This window comes from Pithys albifrons, chromosome 1 (genome assembly GCF_047495875.1).
Source record: "Pithys albifrons albifrons isolate INPA30051 chromosome 1, PitAlb_v1, whole genome shotgun sequence".
In the NCBI taxonomy this organism is placed as follows: domain Eukaryota; kingdom Metazoa; phylum Chordata; class Aves; order Passeriformes; family Thamnophilidae; genus Pithys; species Pithys albifrons.
Window position 1 is genome coordinate 6,860,827 of NC_092458.1, and position 18,381 is coordinate 6,879,207.

General features: G+C 37.1%; 1 protein-coding gene across 9 annotated transcripts in view; it reads right to left on the reverse strand.

Moving 5' to 3' along the window:
• CNKSR2 (connector enhancer of kinase suppressor of Ras 2) overlaps positions 1-18,381 on the reverse strand; it is a 209,991-nt gene that overhangs the window by 133,672 nt on the left and 57,938 nt on the right. For all 9 annotated transcript variants that reach the window (XR_011697485.1, XM_071551813.1, XM_071551983.1 and 6 more), the window contains exons 4-5: positions 15,552-15,639; positions 502-543 (exon numbers count right to left, since the gene is read on the reverse strand). Coding sequence is in view for 8 of the 9 variants with exons in the window: in XM_071551813.1 (XP_071407914.1) it covers positions 502-543; positions 15,552-15,639 (130 nt within the window). In the remaining variant the exon portion in view is untranslated. The remainder of the gene's footprint in view (positions 1-501; positions 544-15,551; positions 15,640-18,381) is intronic.

Below are 18,381 nucleotides of genomic sequence, written 5' to 3' on the forward strand. Positions count from 1 at the left end.
ATTTAATCTGATTTATTTAATGTCAGTAGCACTGCAGATTCTGGGAACAGACCATTGTATTTATGCTGAGAATTCAAAAGAAAACATTGCATTAATTTTCCTACTATTAGGCTATCTCCAGGCTCCTATGAGCAATAAAGTTGAATAAATGAAGCTGTATCACTAAGATAAATACATATGAAGTCTAGCAACCAGGTCCCTCTCAAAGGGAAAAAAAGCCATTTTTCAAAATCATTCTTCTGATTATGGTTTACAAATAACAGATGGGCCTGAGACAGAGAAACACAAGCCCTTGCAAAGTTCCTGGCTTCTCATATGCCAGGTTTGGCTTCTGCAACGTCATGACCTATTCACAAGTAGTTCCATACATTCACTCAGTCATACCCAGACCTGGTTCATTATTACACTGGCACTGCACACAAAAAGCACAAAACACACAGCCCTAAAATTCTATGTGATCTCCACAAGCATATTTCTATGAGAAATCCAAACACTACTCACCACATGAAGAATTTTATTCTCTGTTTCATATACTGTGCAATCCTGAAAAAGTAAAGCAGAAAAGGCATGTTAAGTTGGTCCAATCACTACCCTTTCCTTGAATTATCATTAAAAAGAATTGAAATGAATTGAAAAGTCCTTAGGATGAAACAAAATATTTCAAAGACTTAGACAGAATGAAACCAAAGTGTAACCCAAGTGTGAAGCCACCACAGAAAGGTAATACTGGTAAATGTTTGTATCTATTCCCTAGTTCCTGCTGCTTTCTTCCTTGACACAAATAATGCTCTTTTTCCACTTTACATCCTTTTGGCACATACCAGCTAGTGCCAGGTATACCAGACAAGTGCCTTCAACCAGTCATCCCTGACCATGGAGAAAAGTGACCTGCTTGTAGTGGTAACACTGAAAAATAGAGGTACCAGCAACAGTCACAAGTGACTGAGAAGGGAAACCAAGACGAACAATTCTTGCTGAGCTGAACTGATACGCTCTGCTGAAGAAGAGAAGGAAAACCCTGGGAGGAGGAAGAATTGATTGTTTATAACATACCATGACATGAGATGGAGGAGAAATGCTGAATACAAAACACACAGGAAACACAGGGCGGACCCTCTTGTTATACACAGCCTGCTGGGGACTGCATGTACATTCTTGTTACCTTATGTAGCATGTGAGGCAGTTTCTATAGGCAAGACTAACAGATGGGAGTCTGGGACTGTGAAAGTTTCTGACAGGCCAAAATCTCAGTGGATGTACAGAAATGGAATTAGCAAGGCAGAGAGCACATGAAATACAACCAACACTGATGAAAGAAACACTCTTTTTTAAGTTCATCAGATGCTGTAACTTTACGATAATTAGCATAAGCACTGTTTAGAACAGATGCTTTATATCCTATCTAATAAACCACATGAAAAATGTGACTAATTTTTCATGTATGAAGTGTCATTTTAAAATCAGTTTATCCTACTAGAAAAACAACTTTCTTATATGCATTAAAATGAATGAACTTTGAATCCATGAAACGCTTCTAGTGTTACTCAGGCAAGAAAAGCGAATGTGTTCTTAAGCTTTATATATAAAGCAACCTATCAGAAGTAGCAGGTTGATCAGGGAGCATTTGCCTAATAACAGCTGTTGGCATTCAAGAAACATTTGCCAGTAAGTATAGCCGGAACGAAAATCTAACACATTTAATTATATGCAGACATCAATGAAGTATTTGCAATCTTAGTAGCAAAACACACATTTCATTGTTATATGTGGGAGGGCATGTAACATTTTCAATCTGGATACATCTATTTTCTGCATGGTTTCTTATGAATCATTTTGCAAAAATAGCAGGAAGAGATTGCAACATTTATATTGAAGAACAAAAAAAAAGTGCTTTTAGGCAGACATAATTATTTCATTGGTAATAGGAAGAATCTGCTATAATTTTAAACATTCAGCTTAAAGAGTATACTGTTGGATAAGTTTCACTACCAAAGAAAGAAGGATTCTGGGTTCTCAGATACTGCAGAGGATTATTACAAACAAGAAAGCAGTGAATAACAGATAAATACTGCTAAATCCTTTAAATTAATCTCCTACACAATCACAAAGGAAGCCAAATATGCTTATTTCCAACAAACCAAGAGTATATATAAAAAATATAAAATATTTCTGAATCCATAAAAGACAGTAAAACATGTGGGAAACTTCTCAGGCATCCAGTCTATGAACAGATTCACTCTGAACTTCTCTAACACACAGTTCTCTACAAATCCAGGGTCTGGGAAGAAGAATTGCTAAATCAGTTCATCACATAGCAGACAGCAAACTGTTGATATTACATCCTCATATTCAGGCAACAGAAAAATTAACAGTTCAGTAAACCATAAAAAACAGATAAACTACAGGACAGCAAATGCAATGCCTAGTTAAAACAAAAACCCCCAATTCTTAAATATATTTTTTCATACATAAATGACGTCCAACTAAACATAATTCAAGCACAAACTCAAGGAGCACTGCAGGAATGTAAAGAACCATTCTGGCATGGCCCAGAGCAGCCCTGAAGTCTGGGATTCAAAGAAACATAGGAAAAGGTCACCAAGCTGATCCCTGCAGCTTGTTTCACCACTCTGCAGCCATCCCTAGAGATGAGGCTGAGGCTGTTTCTGAATGACCCCGAGAGCAAAAGCCACATGTCACTTTCTGTCATAGGGAACAGCTTATGTCCCCTTGGCTGCCTTGTGCTTTAAGCAAGTGCTGAAGATAACTGTGCCCACTCTCAACAAACATCCCTTGGGTAGAATGGTAAACTGAATGCAAATTACTCGGGGCCTGTACCATTTACAGTTTCTGCTTTTTCATATCCATTTCAGTTCAACTGAAAGAGCTTAAAGCACTTGAGAACTATAACAAATCTCTAACTATGCAAGTAGAAATAAATTTTTATTCTTAGTAGCATCCCACCTACACCTGGAGAATGACTCTTCCTTCCATACAAGCCTGTATCTTACTCCTGAAAGATTTTCTTAAATATCTGTTTAACTATAGTATCAAAACATTGCAATTAAAGAGAGAAACAGATCATATGCAAGTTTAACATCAACTTTTTTCTACTTCAGAAAAGCAAGAACGCACACAAAAATCTGCAACCAAGCTTTACTCCTACACAAGATAAAGATTTGCTATTCACTTAGTTAAACAATACTGTGATCATCCTTGAACTGAAATACACAGTTATAGCAAGGAAGAGATATATTACTTTTACCTGTTTGTTCTTTGAACCTCACACATATATGCATTGACATACTACAACTGAAGCTACACTGGATGATCTTCTAACCAACCAAATAATGCTTCAGCTGAAACACTATAATGTTATTTTCTAAACATGGATTATTTTCTAAAAGATTAATGGCACAGATTGTTAGTAGAACAGCAAAAGAAGTTGTGTTAATTTACATTTCCTGAAGACATACTCAAATATTGGCCATAAGTAGTTTGAAAGAAAAAAATGGGAGAGTGTCAGACACAAAACGAGAGAAATAGAAGGGAAACGTGGTGGAACAACTTTATTTCTAATATCAGATTTTCATTTCTCATGGTCATTCTTTCCACTCTGCTTCATGCATAAAGAATGGTAAAAGTAACCTTTGTGAAGGCAGCTGGAACTAGGCTAAAATCCCAGAAAAAGGGAAACATGAGGTCCAAAATAGGAAGTAAAAAAAAGAGAAGCAGTAAAGGAGGAAGATAAGAAATGCAAGAAGAAACCACAAAAATCAGGAGAGGGTTCTTCTGCATTTTAATCCTGATATAATGTTAAAACCAAATTTTAAGACTACAAGCAAGGTAACAAGACCTACACTACACTGCAATTGAGAGGCATCACTTATTTCTTCTGGAAGCTCTGACCTTCATAACCACAATTCTGCATTATTTCTACAAAAAAAATTTCTAAGTTTTACCTGCACAGATCCTACCATAATATCATAAGGAATAATTACTAAGCACATTTAAATTAAACCCACTGAATTAGACAGCACTGGCTTGTAACAATGCTGCAAAATGTACATATATCACGGTGGTCCACATTGCTAGAACAACTCACATGTGAAACAACATATATAAAATACAAATATTTGTGGAGGGTTTTTTTCAAAAGTGTTGTTTATGATGTTATGTTTTTCCGTTTTTGATTTTTTTTTAGTCCTACACTCACTATTATTACCCTCTTTTTAAACATTTGTCTTAGTATATCACAGAAGGGGGCGTGGGGAGTTAATTACACACATATTTTTCTTATACTTTGTTTTCTTTGCACCCAAGTAGATTAAATGTTAACTCAAACTGTGAAGTACTGAGATACAGAAGACCTGCCAGTTCATCCTACTGCTCACAGAACCCACAAGTAAAAAAATGTTCATGCAGTTCTCCACTACTATAACTATGGGGTAACTATTCAGCAGAAAACATTCTGGTTTTGCATATATATGATGTGGTGTACAAGTCTGAGTTGGCAACCTGTCAAATTAACTACTGCAATTACCTGTCAAACTCACCTCTCAGGATACTTGCAAATACTCTCAAACATACCATCATTATTACCACCACTACTACTACTACTACTACTATTACTATTATTATTATTCATGGTTTTGCTGCCTATTCTAGGCAGCTGCCACACTGCATTCTTGGCAGCCTTAAATTCCTGTCAACTCCATAACTTAACTTCAGCATAAAATTATGCTAGTTCAGAAAATAAAATATATACATACAAACAGTTAATGGATAGAAAAAGGGAGAAATGCAGAAATACACGCATTAGTTCTGTCAGCAACATTTAACCACTTCTAGTAATCCTTAGATGGGAGTGCTCAAGAGACAGCACGGACTTCTTTCATCGTATTTTCTCATTCAGCAGAATGACTTAGTTGCTCATGTACATGTTGTCGTGCTAATCTATTTTCTCCTACAAAGAAAGGCAATTTCCTGGGCAGAACTGACACAGAAGCAGGTTACATGATTGCCAGCAACAAAATACAAATCTCCCAATTCTCAGGTAACGTTAGTCCAAAAATGTCCTTCGTAAATTCTTACAATAGCAGCATTGCTGAGAAACAGGTTGTGTGATGGAGTCAACTGGAGCAACATGAGAAGAATAAGAGCTTGTCATGAGATTATTAATTCTCCAGGCAGCTTTCAAGTCAATTCTGGCCAAACTTCTGTTTTTTTCATTATCTTCCTCTGCAGCCCAATGGAGTTTACATGAAGGCAACTTACACGTGTGTATTTGTGTACATTGCACTGGTTCTTCTTGCGTTTTGCAGATAAAAATGCAGGCAATTGTGTAAGGAGCACCATTTTAAAAGTGGTAGTAAAATCACCTGGGAAATACATCTTTCATAAGCGACCCCACACATCTTCCATGTCTAGCTTCAAGAGGGCATGAGCTAGAGTTTATGTACTGCTTAAAAACAGATGTCTGATGGAATTGCTGTCACAATTGTTTTTAAAGTCATGCAAAATGTTCTAAACTATGCCACTCCAGTACTCTATATGCAACAAAAATAATGAATTACATGATTGCTAAAAGAAGGTTCAGACTCTCATGCATTGCCAAGCCTTTGGCATAAAATCTCTCTCAAGCAATGCAGCCATTGGTTGGAATCAAGCCAAGCCATCCTTTAAATCCCTTTGCTTCTCAAATTGATTAAAACTGTAACTGAATCCTTTAATAGCAGTATAAATCAAATGGATGATCTGTCGGGTCTTGCTACTTAGCAACAATAAAAAATAATTAACTTGAGAATACTCAGACAACTCCCAGCCTCTTAAGTCTCAGTACCACACCATCAAAAATAAATTCTTCTGCCTTCAAGGAGCCTACTCTGAGCCAGTTCAAGTGTCAATAGCTCTAGGGAATTTAGGCCACTGGCTCTAGAAAGGCTCATTTGAATTCTGCCTAGTTCAACTACAGCAAGAGAGCCACAAGACTGAGGTTTGCTGGAGTTGTCACTGAAGGTTCTCACAGAAGTTCTCAACAACGATGACAGTCTAAAGCTTTGTCAACATATGAAGGCAAAAGTTTTATAACTTTCAGTGTACCTTCATTTACTATTACCCTACATTGCTTTTCTTGGACCAAGCCACTGGTACAACAGTAACACAGGTTGAGTTCATTTAGCCTTTCACTATAATTAGAAAATACAAAATACATCTATTACAGCTGATGGTAGGAATAAACAATGACAGCTTTGAAACAACTAACTTTATTGATATCCTAGAATGGTTTGGGTTGGAAAAGATCTTAAAGATTGTCTCATTCTACTGCCATGAGCAGGGATGTCACCCACTAGAGCAGGTTTTCTCAAAGCCCCATCCACTCTGGCCTTGAACACCTCCAGGGATGTGACAGTGAAGAATTTCTCCCTTGTATCTAATATAAAACTGCTCTCTTTCAGTTTAAAGCCATTTGCCCTTGTCCTGTCACTACATGCCTTTGCAAAAAGTCCCTCTGCAGCTCTCTTTTAGACCCATTTAAGTACTGGAATGCTGCCAGAAGGTCTCCCTGGACTCTTCTCTTCTCCAGGCTGAACAACCCTGACTCACTGGGCCTGTCCCCACAGGAGAGGCATTCTAGACCTCTGATCATTTTTGTGGCCTCCTCTGGACTTATTTCAACAGGTCCACACCTTCTTACATTGGAGCCTCAGAGCTGGATGCAGCACTGCAGGTGGAGTCTCAAGAGAGTGGAGGGGGGTGGGGGATCATCTCCCCTGATCTGCAGGTCACCCTGCTTTTGAAGCAGCCAGGATATGGTTGGCTGTGAAAAACTGGCAGCTATCATAGAACCCTGCTCAGACTGTGATGTATGTCTGGGTAATTACTGGAAGAATAGTAGAAAAATTGGCAAGACACATAGCTATGTTCAACCCCCTCCCCTCCATCTCCCTTTACAAAAACATAAAACTCTAAAATACCCCCAAAACTACAGAAGTTGGCAAGCAGGTAACATTCTCGTCTGGCAACACGCAAAGAAATAAGAGTATGACAGTCAGAGGTTTCCTGAGGTGCTTTGCCACATCTTAGCTTTTAAGAAGTCTAGCAGGTTTTTGGATACACAAAAGGTAAGGGCCCTGGGGACACTGACAATTATATGTCTTACCTAAAATGCCATAACAAGTTCCTCCAAGCTATACAACACCCAGTGCTTGCAAATACAATCCTTGGCTGCTACCATTCAAAATTAATTTTTAAAACTACACAGACATTGTTAAAAATTTACACTGTATTTCTAAGCAGCCATCCTAAAATATGCTCTTTCCATGACTTTGTTTCCACTGAGCTGCTCCAAAAGTCTCCCATCATGGCCGTTTCCGACTGCCACAGTACCAGGGAGATGTATCCTCAGCATTCCCCTTTTCTGCAACCTCTTCCCTATTGTTCAGCAGCCTCTTGAAATCATGCTGCTTTAATTATCATCTCTGTGCGGATGAGTCACAGATCTCTCGTCCCTTCTGTTCACATTCACAGTTGAGAATCTCCTTCTGGATATTTGCCACCAGCCCTAACACAGTATGCTGGAAAGCTAAAATCACGTTTCTTCCCAAACGCTCCCTCTCCTCCCTTTCTTTCCCTCTCCTCTTTCTCTGTCAACAGCTCCACCACCTTATGTCCCACAAGCTCGCAACCTGGGAGCCATTTTCAACTCCTCTTCGCTTCCCACACAAATCCTGTTGATTTTATTCCCACTGCCATTCAGAAATATTTGCTTTCTTTCTCACTTATGCTGCACTTATTCAATCCCTGCAGTTTCTTGCCACTGGCTCTATGGCCTCCTCACTCTATTATTACTCCCGTTCTCTGCACACTGAAGTCAGAACTCACCTGTACCTGCAGAACCCACTCTGTCCTCCCCCATCAGAAACATGCATAAGGACTGAGAGAGATGGGAGAAAGTGGAATGCTGAGCACACGCCACTTAACATAGTAAGGGGAGAGGAAAAAAATCTCTATTAGAAAAATACAATGCAAGCTACTAAATAAATGCTACAAAAAAGAACATTTCTTATGCAGCCTACACAAATGCTTCTAAAGGTCTTAAGCCCTTCCCTAAAAATGTAATAAACTTGCAGTTCTCTAAGTTCATAACCTTTGTGTACAAACTAATAGCAATTACCCAGCCTACGGAGTACAAAGAATTGCTTTAATTTTATTTAAACAATCTGTGTGGAGTGGCACCTATCACCATAGTAACAGAATACTTCATGTAGAAATTTAATACAACTTACATAAATCACCCACAGATCAAGGAACTACTGAGAAAAATTGCTTGCTGGATTAAGAGAGATGCAGTGGGTACACTAAGCTCCTTTATTCCATCTTTCTGAAGTAATTTTCCATTTCCAATTATTTCTACCCTTCCTTCCATAAAAGACATCACCTTGCTTTCCCTAGGGAAATGGTCACATATTATTAATTCTTACTTTGCATATAGAGATTTACACTTCTTCCTTGTTTCTAAAATGAGCCAATATAACATTAGGTCAGAAACCACAGCCGGTATTATAGCACCCACCAAAATCACACTGGTACTTGTTCATATATCCTGCCAGAATCTAAGTGCTTACAAGGTCTAAATTGAATTTCAGCTGTTCAGGTGATTTCTCTACTTGGTGACATTCTCAGCAGGTAAAAATAAAATCCACTAAAGCTATCAACAGATGAGAGATTGGAATTGAGGCAAAAACGGTCCATCCAAAGGAGAAAAATCAGCCAAAACACCCTTTTCCCCCACACCTCTAAATAAGCATCATGCATTCAAAACTACATCTTTTTATTACTGACATGCCAAATAGAGCTCGTAGCACAATGTGTTGTTCAGTTCTGAAGTTTTCAATGTCACTTCCAAGACCATTTAGAAGTAAATAACTTTTAAATTTTTCATTTCTGCTTTTCCTCCAGTACTGTCATGGGAAAGAATTCTGGTTTATAAAATACAACTGCAGCAAAATATTTCATGTTTCATGTTTTGCCTAGATGGTTATCTTGCCAATAGATGAAATGAAATTAATAGAACTGAAAAAAGTAATGATATTTAGGTAGATGGCATTTCAGGCTCAGCTCTTACTTGAATGTTTCATACTGGACCATCTGAAATCGTTTATCTATTTTTAATAGATTTAAACAAACACACATATTCCTGAAATACAGACAGACACTACACTTTTTCATGCTTAGGGCTTTTACTGGCTCCTTAGCAACACATGGTTTCCATACTTTGCTATACTGAAGAGCAATCTTGCTTCCCTGCACCTGGTTACAGAGACTGTACTGCCTCTGGGAATGGAAATCACTTTCCAAAGTAAAAGAAATGCAGAGTCTTCATCTTCAAATCAACTGATATGACCAACATTACCTTAATACATCATCATTAATCACTACATAATGAATAAATTACACAGTAAGCATGGCACATCCTCTGTCTGTCTCTATTCAAATAGAAACTGTGATGCCACTCAGACTGCGCTGCCAGAGCCCACAACTACCAGCCTAAGAAAAAAACTTTTATTTAAAGGAAATGTGAGATATGCAAACACACTTTCCCCCTCTGTCTACACTTTATCTCAATTTCCATCAACTTTCTGCTGCTGTCTGCAAGTGCTTCCATGAGTGGATGAATTAACTCAATGGTCCCTGACTCTTTCACTGTCACCCTGACCCAGTCAGGCTCTTTTTCTTGGAAAAATTTAACAGCTGCATTAGTTTATCAGCATATGTCCCATCAAAAAGACTAATCTTTTTTTTTTTAACAAATTCTTCTGCTTTGTGCTTGATTTATCCCTATGTGTAGAGACTGTCAATCATTATTCTGAGAGAAAAAACAACCAACCAACCAACCAAAAAACCCAAACAAGCCATCACCAAACCATTTTTGCTTTTTGGTCACTAAGCTTCTTACATACTCAGAAATTTTTTTAGTGTTTTGGTGGTTTTCTGGTTTTGTTTTTTCCTTCCATCCATTTGGAAAAGAAACTATTTTCTCTAAGAATGGAAAACAAAACACAGTTAACAAATTCACAGGGCTTTACAGGGTGGAAGCTTCATAAATCACTTTGAAAATATCACAGACTACATAAATTCAGGAAAAAAATCCCACACTTCTTTATAGCATATAATCCCAATGACAATTAATGAATAATCAAATTAGTTCTAGTAGTGGTTCATCCCAGTAGACTAGTGTTGATGATTTAACTCTTGAGCTATTCCATGCCTAATTCCATTTCAAAAAGCACTACAAAACTTATATAAAAAGACAATATATCTACAAGTAAGCCATTTCAAGAGGAAAAAAAACCCCTGTATGATGAAATAGCAGGAAAAAACTACCAGAATCAGAAAAAGGCATCAATGCTAAGTACCTTAGGCACTTTTTACATTACATTAAATTACATCTGAAATTTTCCATAAAATTGTGCTATAGAGAAATAAGTGACTCTACTATGAAAAAGAGAAAAACATTACTAAAGAGCATAAATTGAAACTACTTTCATATAGCTTCTTGTAAACAAAAACCAGCTCCATATTCCAATAATCCTTTAATTTCTATTTTAGCTTATACATTATACATTGACTTTTAAAAGTGAAGAAAACAACTGCATGGAAAATATGTATCCTGAAACACAACTACTCCTGAGGACTGCTCTGAACCTTATGCAAAAGAAAATTTGCATAAGAGAAGAAAATTTGCAAAAGAAAATTTTGCATAAGGGCAGCACTTGAAGGATACAAGGTGAGTCTGACTTTCTGTCAGCATTACTTACAATGAGTTATAACACTCCCATATGAATATCCTTTTGATTTCATGTATACAGGTAGATACTGCCTGGGTATTGTTTTCAACGGGAGCTTTTTGGTTCTAACTTTCCCTCATATCTATTTAGGTACCCACTTGCACACTTACCCCCTACGTGTAACACTCAACAAAAATGAGGCATTTTGCATAAACAGTGTACCAGGCATATACTTATGCATGCTAAACTTCAAGAATGTGGCCTCCTCATCATGAAGTACTTTTGTTTAGACAAGGGAAAGGAAGGGGATTATTATCATAGTAAGTTAACAAAGATTTTCCTGCAAGCATTTGATAACAAAGTTGGGGCAGAGGGAAAAATGTTGAAAATTTAAATAAAAAACCTGAAAACTTAATATGTAACAATTTCCAGCAAACACATGTTGCTTTGCAAATCCAAACAATCCAGAAGCACGAAGCAGCTCAAATGAGGAACCAATCAAAAATTCACACCACAAAACTATTAAAACCAGTTTATTAGCTGAAGATACCTGTGGTAATAAGCTACTTGATAAGACCTGAAATTTAAAAATTTGAAGTTTTATTTAGCAAGTGTTTCAAGTCCTTAATAACTAGGACTTAAAACAAAAGTGAGGGATTGTGATAGAAAAGATTATATGAGAGATACTTAGTAAAAATAATACTAAGGATATTATTCATCTTCATTCACATATTTGATATTGTCCTTACCAAATGATTAGAACCATTTTATATTACTGCATTTGGATTCCAAGTCAGAAGAGGGGAGTTAAAAAAGTAAATTTCCATTTTACCCTTTTAACTGGAAAACAAGCCTGAAATTATGCTTCTCAGTGAGACTTAATTTTTGAAAGATTCCTCACATAAGTTAGACGTTTGATTATAAAAACTGCTATGGTATAAGAAATAGTACTACTCAAGAAACAATCTGTTATCCTTTATCTTTTATCTGAAAAACAGCAATGGCTAAAAGCACAACAAAGAATACTCCCTGGTGTGAGAAGTGCACTGACTGGGAAAAGGAGTGTATGGACACTTTTGTATCTCAAATGCTTTTAAATGGAGAATAAGTTCCAAATCCTTCAGTTGATGCAGTACAGAGGACAAAAAAAATTCTGTATGTGCACCATATCAGGGCTTTTAGCTCCAAATTTCAGGAAGCTATAATTCCAGACAATGTATTTGTGGATGGTTTTCCATCTTTGCTATTTTCTGTCCTGGCCATCACCTCCCAAGTTGCATCACTCAGGTTCTTGCCCCATGTCATTCAAAATCTGAGTTTACCTCCAAATGTTGCTGAGACAGCTGATGTCAGAGTGCTCTGGGACAACAAGGCAAGACAGATCCATGTCAGCCAAGTGACTCTCCATCTCCACACCTGCTACACAGAGCTGCTTCCACCACACAGTTCCCATTTAAAGGGGTGTTTAGGCAGAGAACTAAACACAGTCAAGCTCCTGGAAAGAAGTATCTACAGGCCTGCAGCTATGCTTCTGCTGGAGCACATTGCTAAGTAAATCCCACAAGACATTAAAGCCATGAGATAAACAACAGTGGCATTAAAACTAAATAAACACAGCAAATCATTGTGAAAGCTGATTAAGGAAAGTAAAAAACATGTGATAAGGGCTACTAATGATCACTATTAAACAGAAATAAAAGAAATAGAGTGTGCAGCAGCAAACTTTTCTTTAAATGTCTGGTAACTAACAAAGTCAATATATAAATTGTGCTTTCCGGTATTTCCAAGATTTCTAAAGAAAACTTTTTTAGCAAAACCTTAATGAATTCCTAAGGAATAAAAGCATTGAGAATGATAATAAAAGCTACTTATGAATTGCCCAGGAAAGTACAAAGTTTTTTGTTTCTTATGGTTATCAGTCATCAGTGTAGTACTGCTACCTTTCTGAAACAAAACAAGTCCACTTAAAATGACCAGTTCCTGGGACTCTCCGAAGCTGAACAACCCAACTAAGTCAACAGCAAGACTTTCATGGACACCACCAAGACAAGAGTCTCTCAGATTCTTCCTGATGGGCATTTGTGACTGAAACAATTCTGTCGACACAAATCTAAGCTCATGAATGAACAAAAGGGGAACAAAACACAACCCAAAACATCTCACGCACATGTCCCAACACGTTCACCCGTAACCCTTTAACATCTATTTTATTCCATCAAGAAAGAACAGGCCTTTTTTATTCATTGCAGAGGAAAACAGAGCACAGATAACGCTCAGCCTTTGATTCCTATAGAGGGGCAGATGGATGTAGGAGAGAAACGCAGAGTACAAGGAAATGGTAGCAAAAATCATAGTAGTCTCATGAATTTGTTGGTCATTTAAATAATTTTTTTCCCTCCAGTGTTCTACTGCAAGGGAGGAGTTGATTATAAAAATGAACAAAAATGCAAGGCCTGAATTAAATAAGCCATCAGCAAGGAGGATGGTATTAAGAGTGAAAACCTGCAAAAGAGGCTATGAAACAATAACCTAAAAACCTAAGGGGGAGAAAAAAAAAAACCTAAGCCAAAATAAAGCAGCTGCATAGAAGTAGATGATTAGTGCAAATGCAAAGCAGGCTACAACAAAAATTGCAGTGCTCTGAAGGATCTGCTTCCATTGGCAAATATCCACTGCACATTGTCCTGTAAGGTCCTGGGCAATGTGCAACATACACAGAAAATTAAATGGTTAAAACAAAGTATGTGTCTTCCTGCATTTCATTCCAAAGTCTATCTCTAAGAAATTGTTATAACTTGAACTTCGCTAGCTATTTAAAGTGCAGGCACTCAATAGATTTCCTTATAATTCACACTCTCTATGAGAGATGTAATTCTATCATTTTTTCTCAATTATCCATCTAGCACTGATGCTGGGGAGGGGGGGGGGGACACACAAACCAATAAAACTAAATTCTATGAAAAAACACTGATATTACAATTAGTTACACAAACTGTGCAAAATAATTCAAGCAAGTCACGTTAATTTTAGCTTTTTACCCTCCACTTTGACTAAAGAATCAATTCTTGATTTTTGGTTAATAAGTCTAAACATTAGCTGTAACTTAAACAACACGAAAAAATCCTGATCAAACTCAGTAACTGGAGTTCTATTTTTAAATAATATGAATGTCTTAAGAATTCAAAGGTATTAAAAGATGTGTAGACTGTATATTTTCTATAAACCTTTAAGCATTACAAAAAGCTGTTAGGTGTTGTTAAAAGAAAAATTGCAGCATTGTCTTCTGCAAGTCTTTCATTACAAAAAAATGAATTATTCTAAGTTAGAAATGTACTATAAAGTACTTTGCATACAAAAGAAAACAGATGCAAAGACAGAAAAAATGACCTATCAGGTGATACTGAAAGATTCAATTTACAGTCTTAAGAAAGCACAATGAGGATTTTCAAGTGTGCTCAGTGGTCATATAGAAAAAAAGCTCAGCTAAGACATCTGAAATGCTATGTTGGTATGCAATTGTTTTAAGTAGAGATCAAACCACATGTGTTTGGGACTACTAATGGAATTTTCCATTACCATTCTTTTGACTTACAGACCAATTCAATTTCAGAGTATGCTTAAATTTAGGCATATAAATGCTCCTTTGGACTTCAAAGGATGGATTCATGAACTGCTTCCTGATTGGGGAATTACATTGTTGTTGGAGAAGGTAAAACTGCTCTTCTGCAAAGATATTAATAATAACATTTCCTCTCATTCACACTGAAAAATATACATAGAGAAATATTTACCTATACCATAGCGAATCAGTAGTACCATGGGGAGGGATGAATTTGGAAGAAAATAAATTGATAATGAGTTAATTCCTGTAAAATAACAGTTTGAGGCAGGGTGATGGTGAGGAGCCTGGTGGGGAGCACAGGGCAGCTGAAGGATGGACTGGCAGCGTTATGAAAGGGTTAGAGGAAAACACATTGCTTTTATGAAAGAGAGAGTATCATCATACAAAGTCATGCCAAGAGGTCATAGGAGAAGTTTAGTTTTAATTTGTTGGAGTGATGCTTCTGAAAACCAGTCCTCCTACCCAGCCCACTCTCTCCCTTTTTCTCCATTATCTTCTCAAGTGCAAACAATCCTTCAGATGACTGTTTGGCAGCAGAGACTTTTTATTTCAGCAGAACAACACACAGATATAAACCACACACAGAAGGGCAGGGGATATCCTCAGGATTGCACTCACAAATGAAGCCTGTTAAGCAAGTGCTTCTCACTATCTACTTCTGGATTTCTTGAAGGCAATATGTACCAAAATATATTCAAAATATTCTACCCCCATGGCAACGTGTGTTATGTTAACAGGTGTCTAGATGATATGAACTGTATGAAAGAGCAGCTTACTAAAGTTCAATATACACAGTCATTTTGAATCACACACCTAATTAAAAATTAAAGACAAAATACAAGAAATTAAATATACAAATTTTCAAGTAGATTTCTCAAATTTATAGTGATGATATTAGACTAGAGAACCCAAGATGAATCTTACTACTAATATATACACAGAGGCATATACATAGCACAACCCCAACGAGTATTATAAAACCAGGAAACAGAATTTTTAGGAAGCATTTATCAAGTATTACTATTCTGTTATATTGGACAGACAATCACACACATAGTGTAAAACAAAATTACGTGAAGAAGGTAATAGCCATTTAAAATTTAGTAAAAAAGTAACCTGCTAAACAAACTGTCTCATACCTGTTGTACTATTGTTGTTAGTTCCAGACACAGCTGTATGACATTATTTCTTGTTACTGAGTAATCTGTGACAGCAGCAAAAGGTGATCTGAAAACAAAAAAAAAGAAAAAAGTTGAATATTACTAGCATATATCCACTTACCATTTTTAAACTCCTCTTCTAGAAATTCCATTCACAAAAGCATTATTTCTGACAGTTTATTTCTGGACTGCCTTTACTCCCTCAGAAAAAGCCCAGCTTGCCTTCTGCATTTGTTTGGGAATGCCTTTATAAAGGCAACTAGAGGCACTACTTCCTCCTGTGATATGAATGGTGTCCAGATGTGAATCACAGAGAAGCCTTTGGGTGATTCACCAGGATTTGGGGGATTTGCTCTAATATCTGGTGGAAGTAGCGGAGGCACTCAGAAGAAGTAAAATACCTAAAGTGGGGAACAGCATTTAGAGCCAGAGATGCATCAGTGCTCAGAAGCAGCTACAAAGCCTAAACTGGAAGCACAACCAAACAATCCCACACACTCTGTTACAGTCAGAAGTGCTTAGTGAAATACACAGTGTAATCCAACATTTACAGACATTACCTACATATATTCTATACCTTAGAACTTCATGTTAGAATGTTTAAAATGCATACCTACCTAGAAGCTTCCTTGCTTTCTAGAAGCACTGCTAAAATTTATTTAGTCAGTGAAGCTGGCAGTCACCTGATTTCAGTACTACAGGTCTCTCTCGGTCTAAAAACTCAGCTTGGCCTATAGTCTATATTCAAGAAGTAGCCAAACACTAGGCAGGACTGGTATTTTGTCTAAGAGAAGTCAAGACCTTCACTTTATCAGGGCAAAGATGGCAAGTCTCCTTAATATACCTGCTTCAAGTATTTAAAACAAACCCAAAAAGAAAACGGTGGCAAAGAACCACAAGGATTGTAATGCCTGAAAAAACTAACAATAGAACATGCAAATGTGCCAAGATCTCAAAACAATACTTTAAGTGTGGCTGTCTTTAAAACAAGCTGGGTGATTAATCCCTTCCTCAACTGTCTTCTTTCATCACTTCACACATGTTTGTACATCCAGTAAAGAGTTTTACAGCGCTGGTTGTTAAAACAACTTCCTTATTTAACCCTAAGGACAAGTTGTCAATACTAAGAACTCTGCTATAAGCAAGTCAAAATGATAACTGGTTCTAATAAGTTTCTAAATTTCTTTTCCAGACGTAGAATTACTGAAATTTTAGTTCAGGCAGATTTGGAACTGTCCATTAATAACCCTCTGTGAACTCGCCTATCACTGCAGGTTTCAGCTGGTGCTCCCTTTCTTCTCCAGGGCTCACAGTCCTGAGGTTTCATAAGACAGAATTAACTCTGAGGTGCATACTCAAATCTAGCAGCTTTAATTTGATGTAATACACCACACAATGACATATACTTTCTCCCTGTATTTCTTAGAGAGAAAAGCAAAACATTTTTTTAAATTAAAAGTACAGAAATTGAAAGCAAGGCAGTGTTTAAGAAACACAAAAGGAAAAAAAGAGAGCAAGGACTTAGTAGACAGCATGTGGGTAAGTTCCAAAAGGTGCCTTATGAAAGTTACTGGACACAGATATACAATCATAATCCAGAGTCCAAGTCTTCAGCAGTATATGGCAACCATTCAGTAGGTATGCACTATAGAAAGTCAACCCATAGACACATGCACAGATTAATTCTGAAGTTCAGCACACATATGAGCATATTAAAGGATAACAGGTAACTGAACTGCTTGGTTATGAACCATAATTCAGTTCAAGAAGTGTTCGGACAAAGCTCTCAGGGACATGGTGTGATTCTTGAGATGTCCTATGCAGGACCCAGAGCTGGGCTCAATGATCCTGATGGGTTCCTTCCAACTCAGCATATGCTATGATTCTATAATAAATGTGTTTTAAAAAAATGCATTAGCCAAGATGTACAAAAGCACTGACATTTTTCCTACCAAAACTGTAACTGTTCAGGTTCTGAAATCTACCTGAAACCTTGATTTAAAATAGTCATGTTCATTTAGGAACTCACTTTCATTGAAGATAAATGGAATCAAGCCAGAAAACGGTATTATTTTACTTTAAGTATGGGTGTTAATACACTTTGATCCTGAAATTACACAACTGGAATCTATTTGACATTTCAAAGCCTCCAGCATTTCTCTAAACAAAATCACACGGTAGGCTTTGGCTTCTAATACCACATCATCTTCCTTCATACCTCTGTAATTTAGTTTGGTTTCATGGTTCATGTGGAAAATAATGGCATTTGTACCATCATAGATTTTAGTGAAGATCATTAGAAATGCCCCACATAAACTTTCTTGACATGAAAGAACAGGCAAAGGGACTGAGACATTACTCATTTTTGTTACATTGAACTTAACACAGTAAAGATTTTCTGGCAATAGCAAGTAAAGCAGACAGCAAGGGTGTTAGCAGGAGGGAGAAGACTGCTAAAAATCAGTAACCAATACGTAATAATTTGTAAAGTGCTGCACAACTTTGAAAGATAAGGAGACAGATCCATGTTTTATAAACTTTGCTCTGCAGAAAACCTAAGGGATCCTCCAGCTGCCTCCTCTGTAGGTCTCTGTAGCTTACAAACAATGCCCTCACATCAGTTTCTGCAGATGCCTCTCTGGGGTATTGCTTCAAATTGGACCTGTAAAATTGCAATTCCCTTTTCCTCCCGCTGCCCAGTTCAGACTTCCCTGGAGACAATCTGCATGCACAACTATACAGCCACTACTGCATAAGCAGCTGGAGAAATGGTAAGGGCCTCTTTAAATATTTACCTTCAAAAGAAATG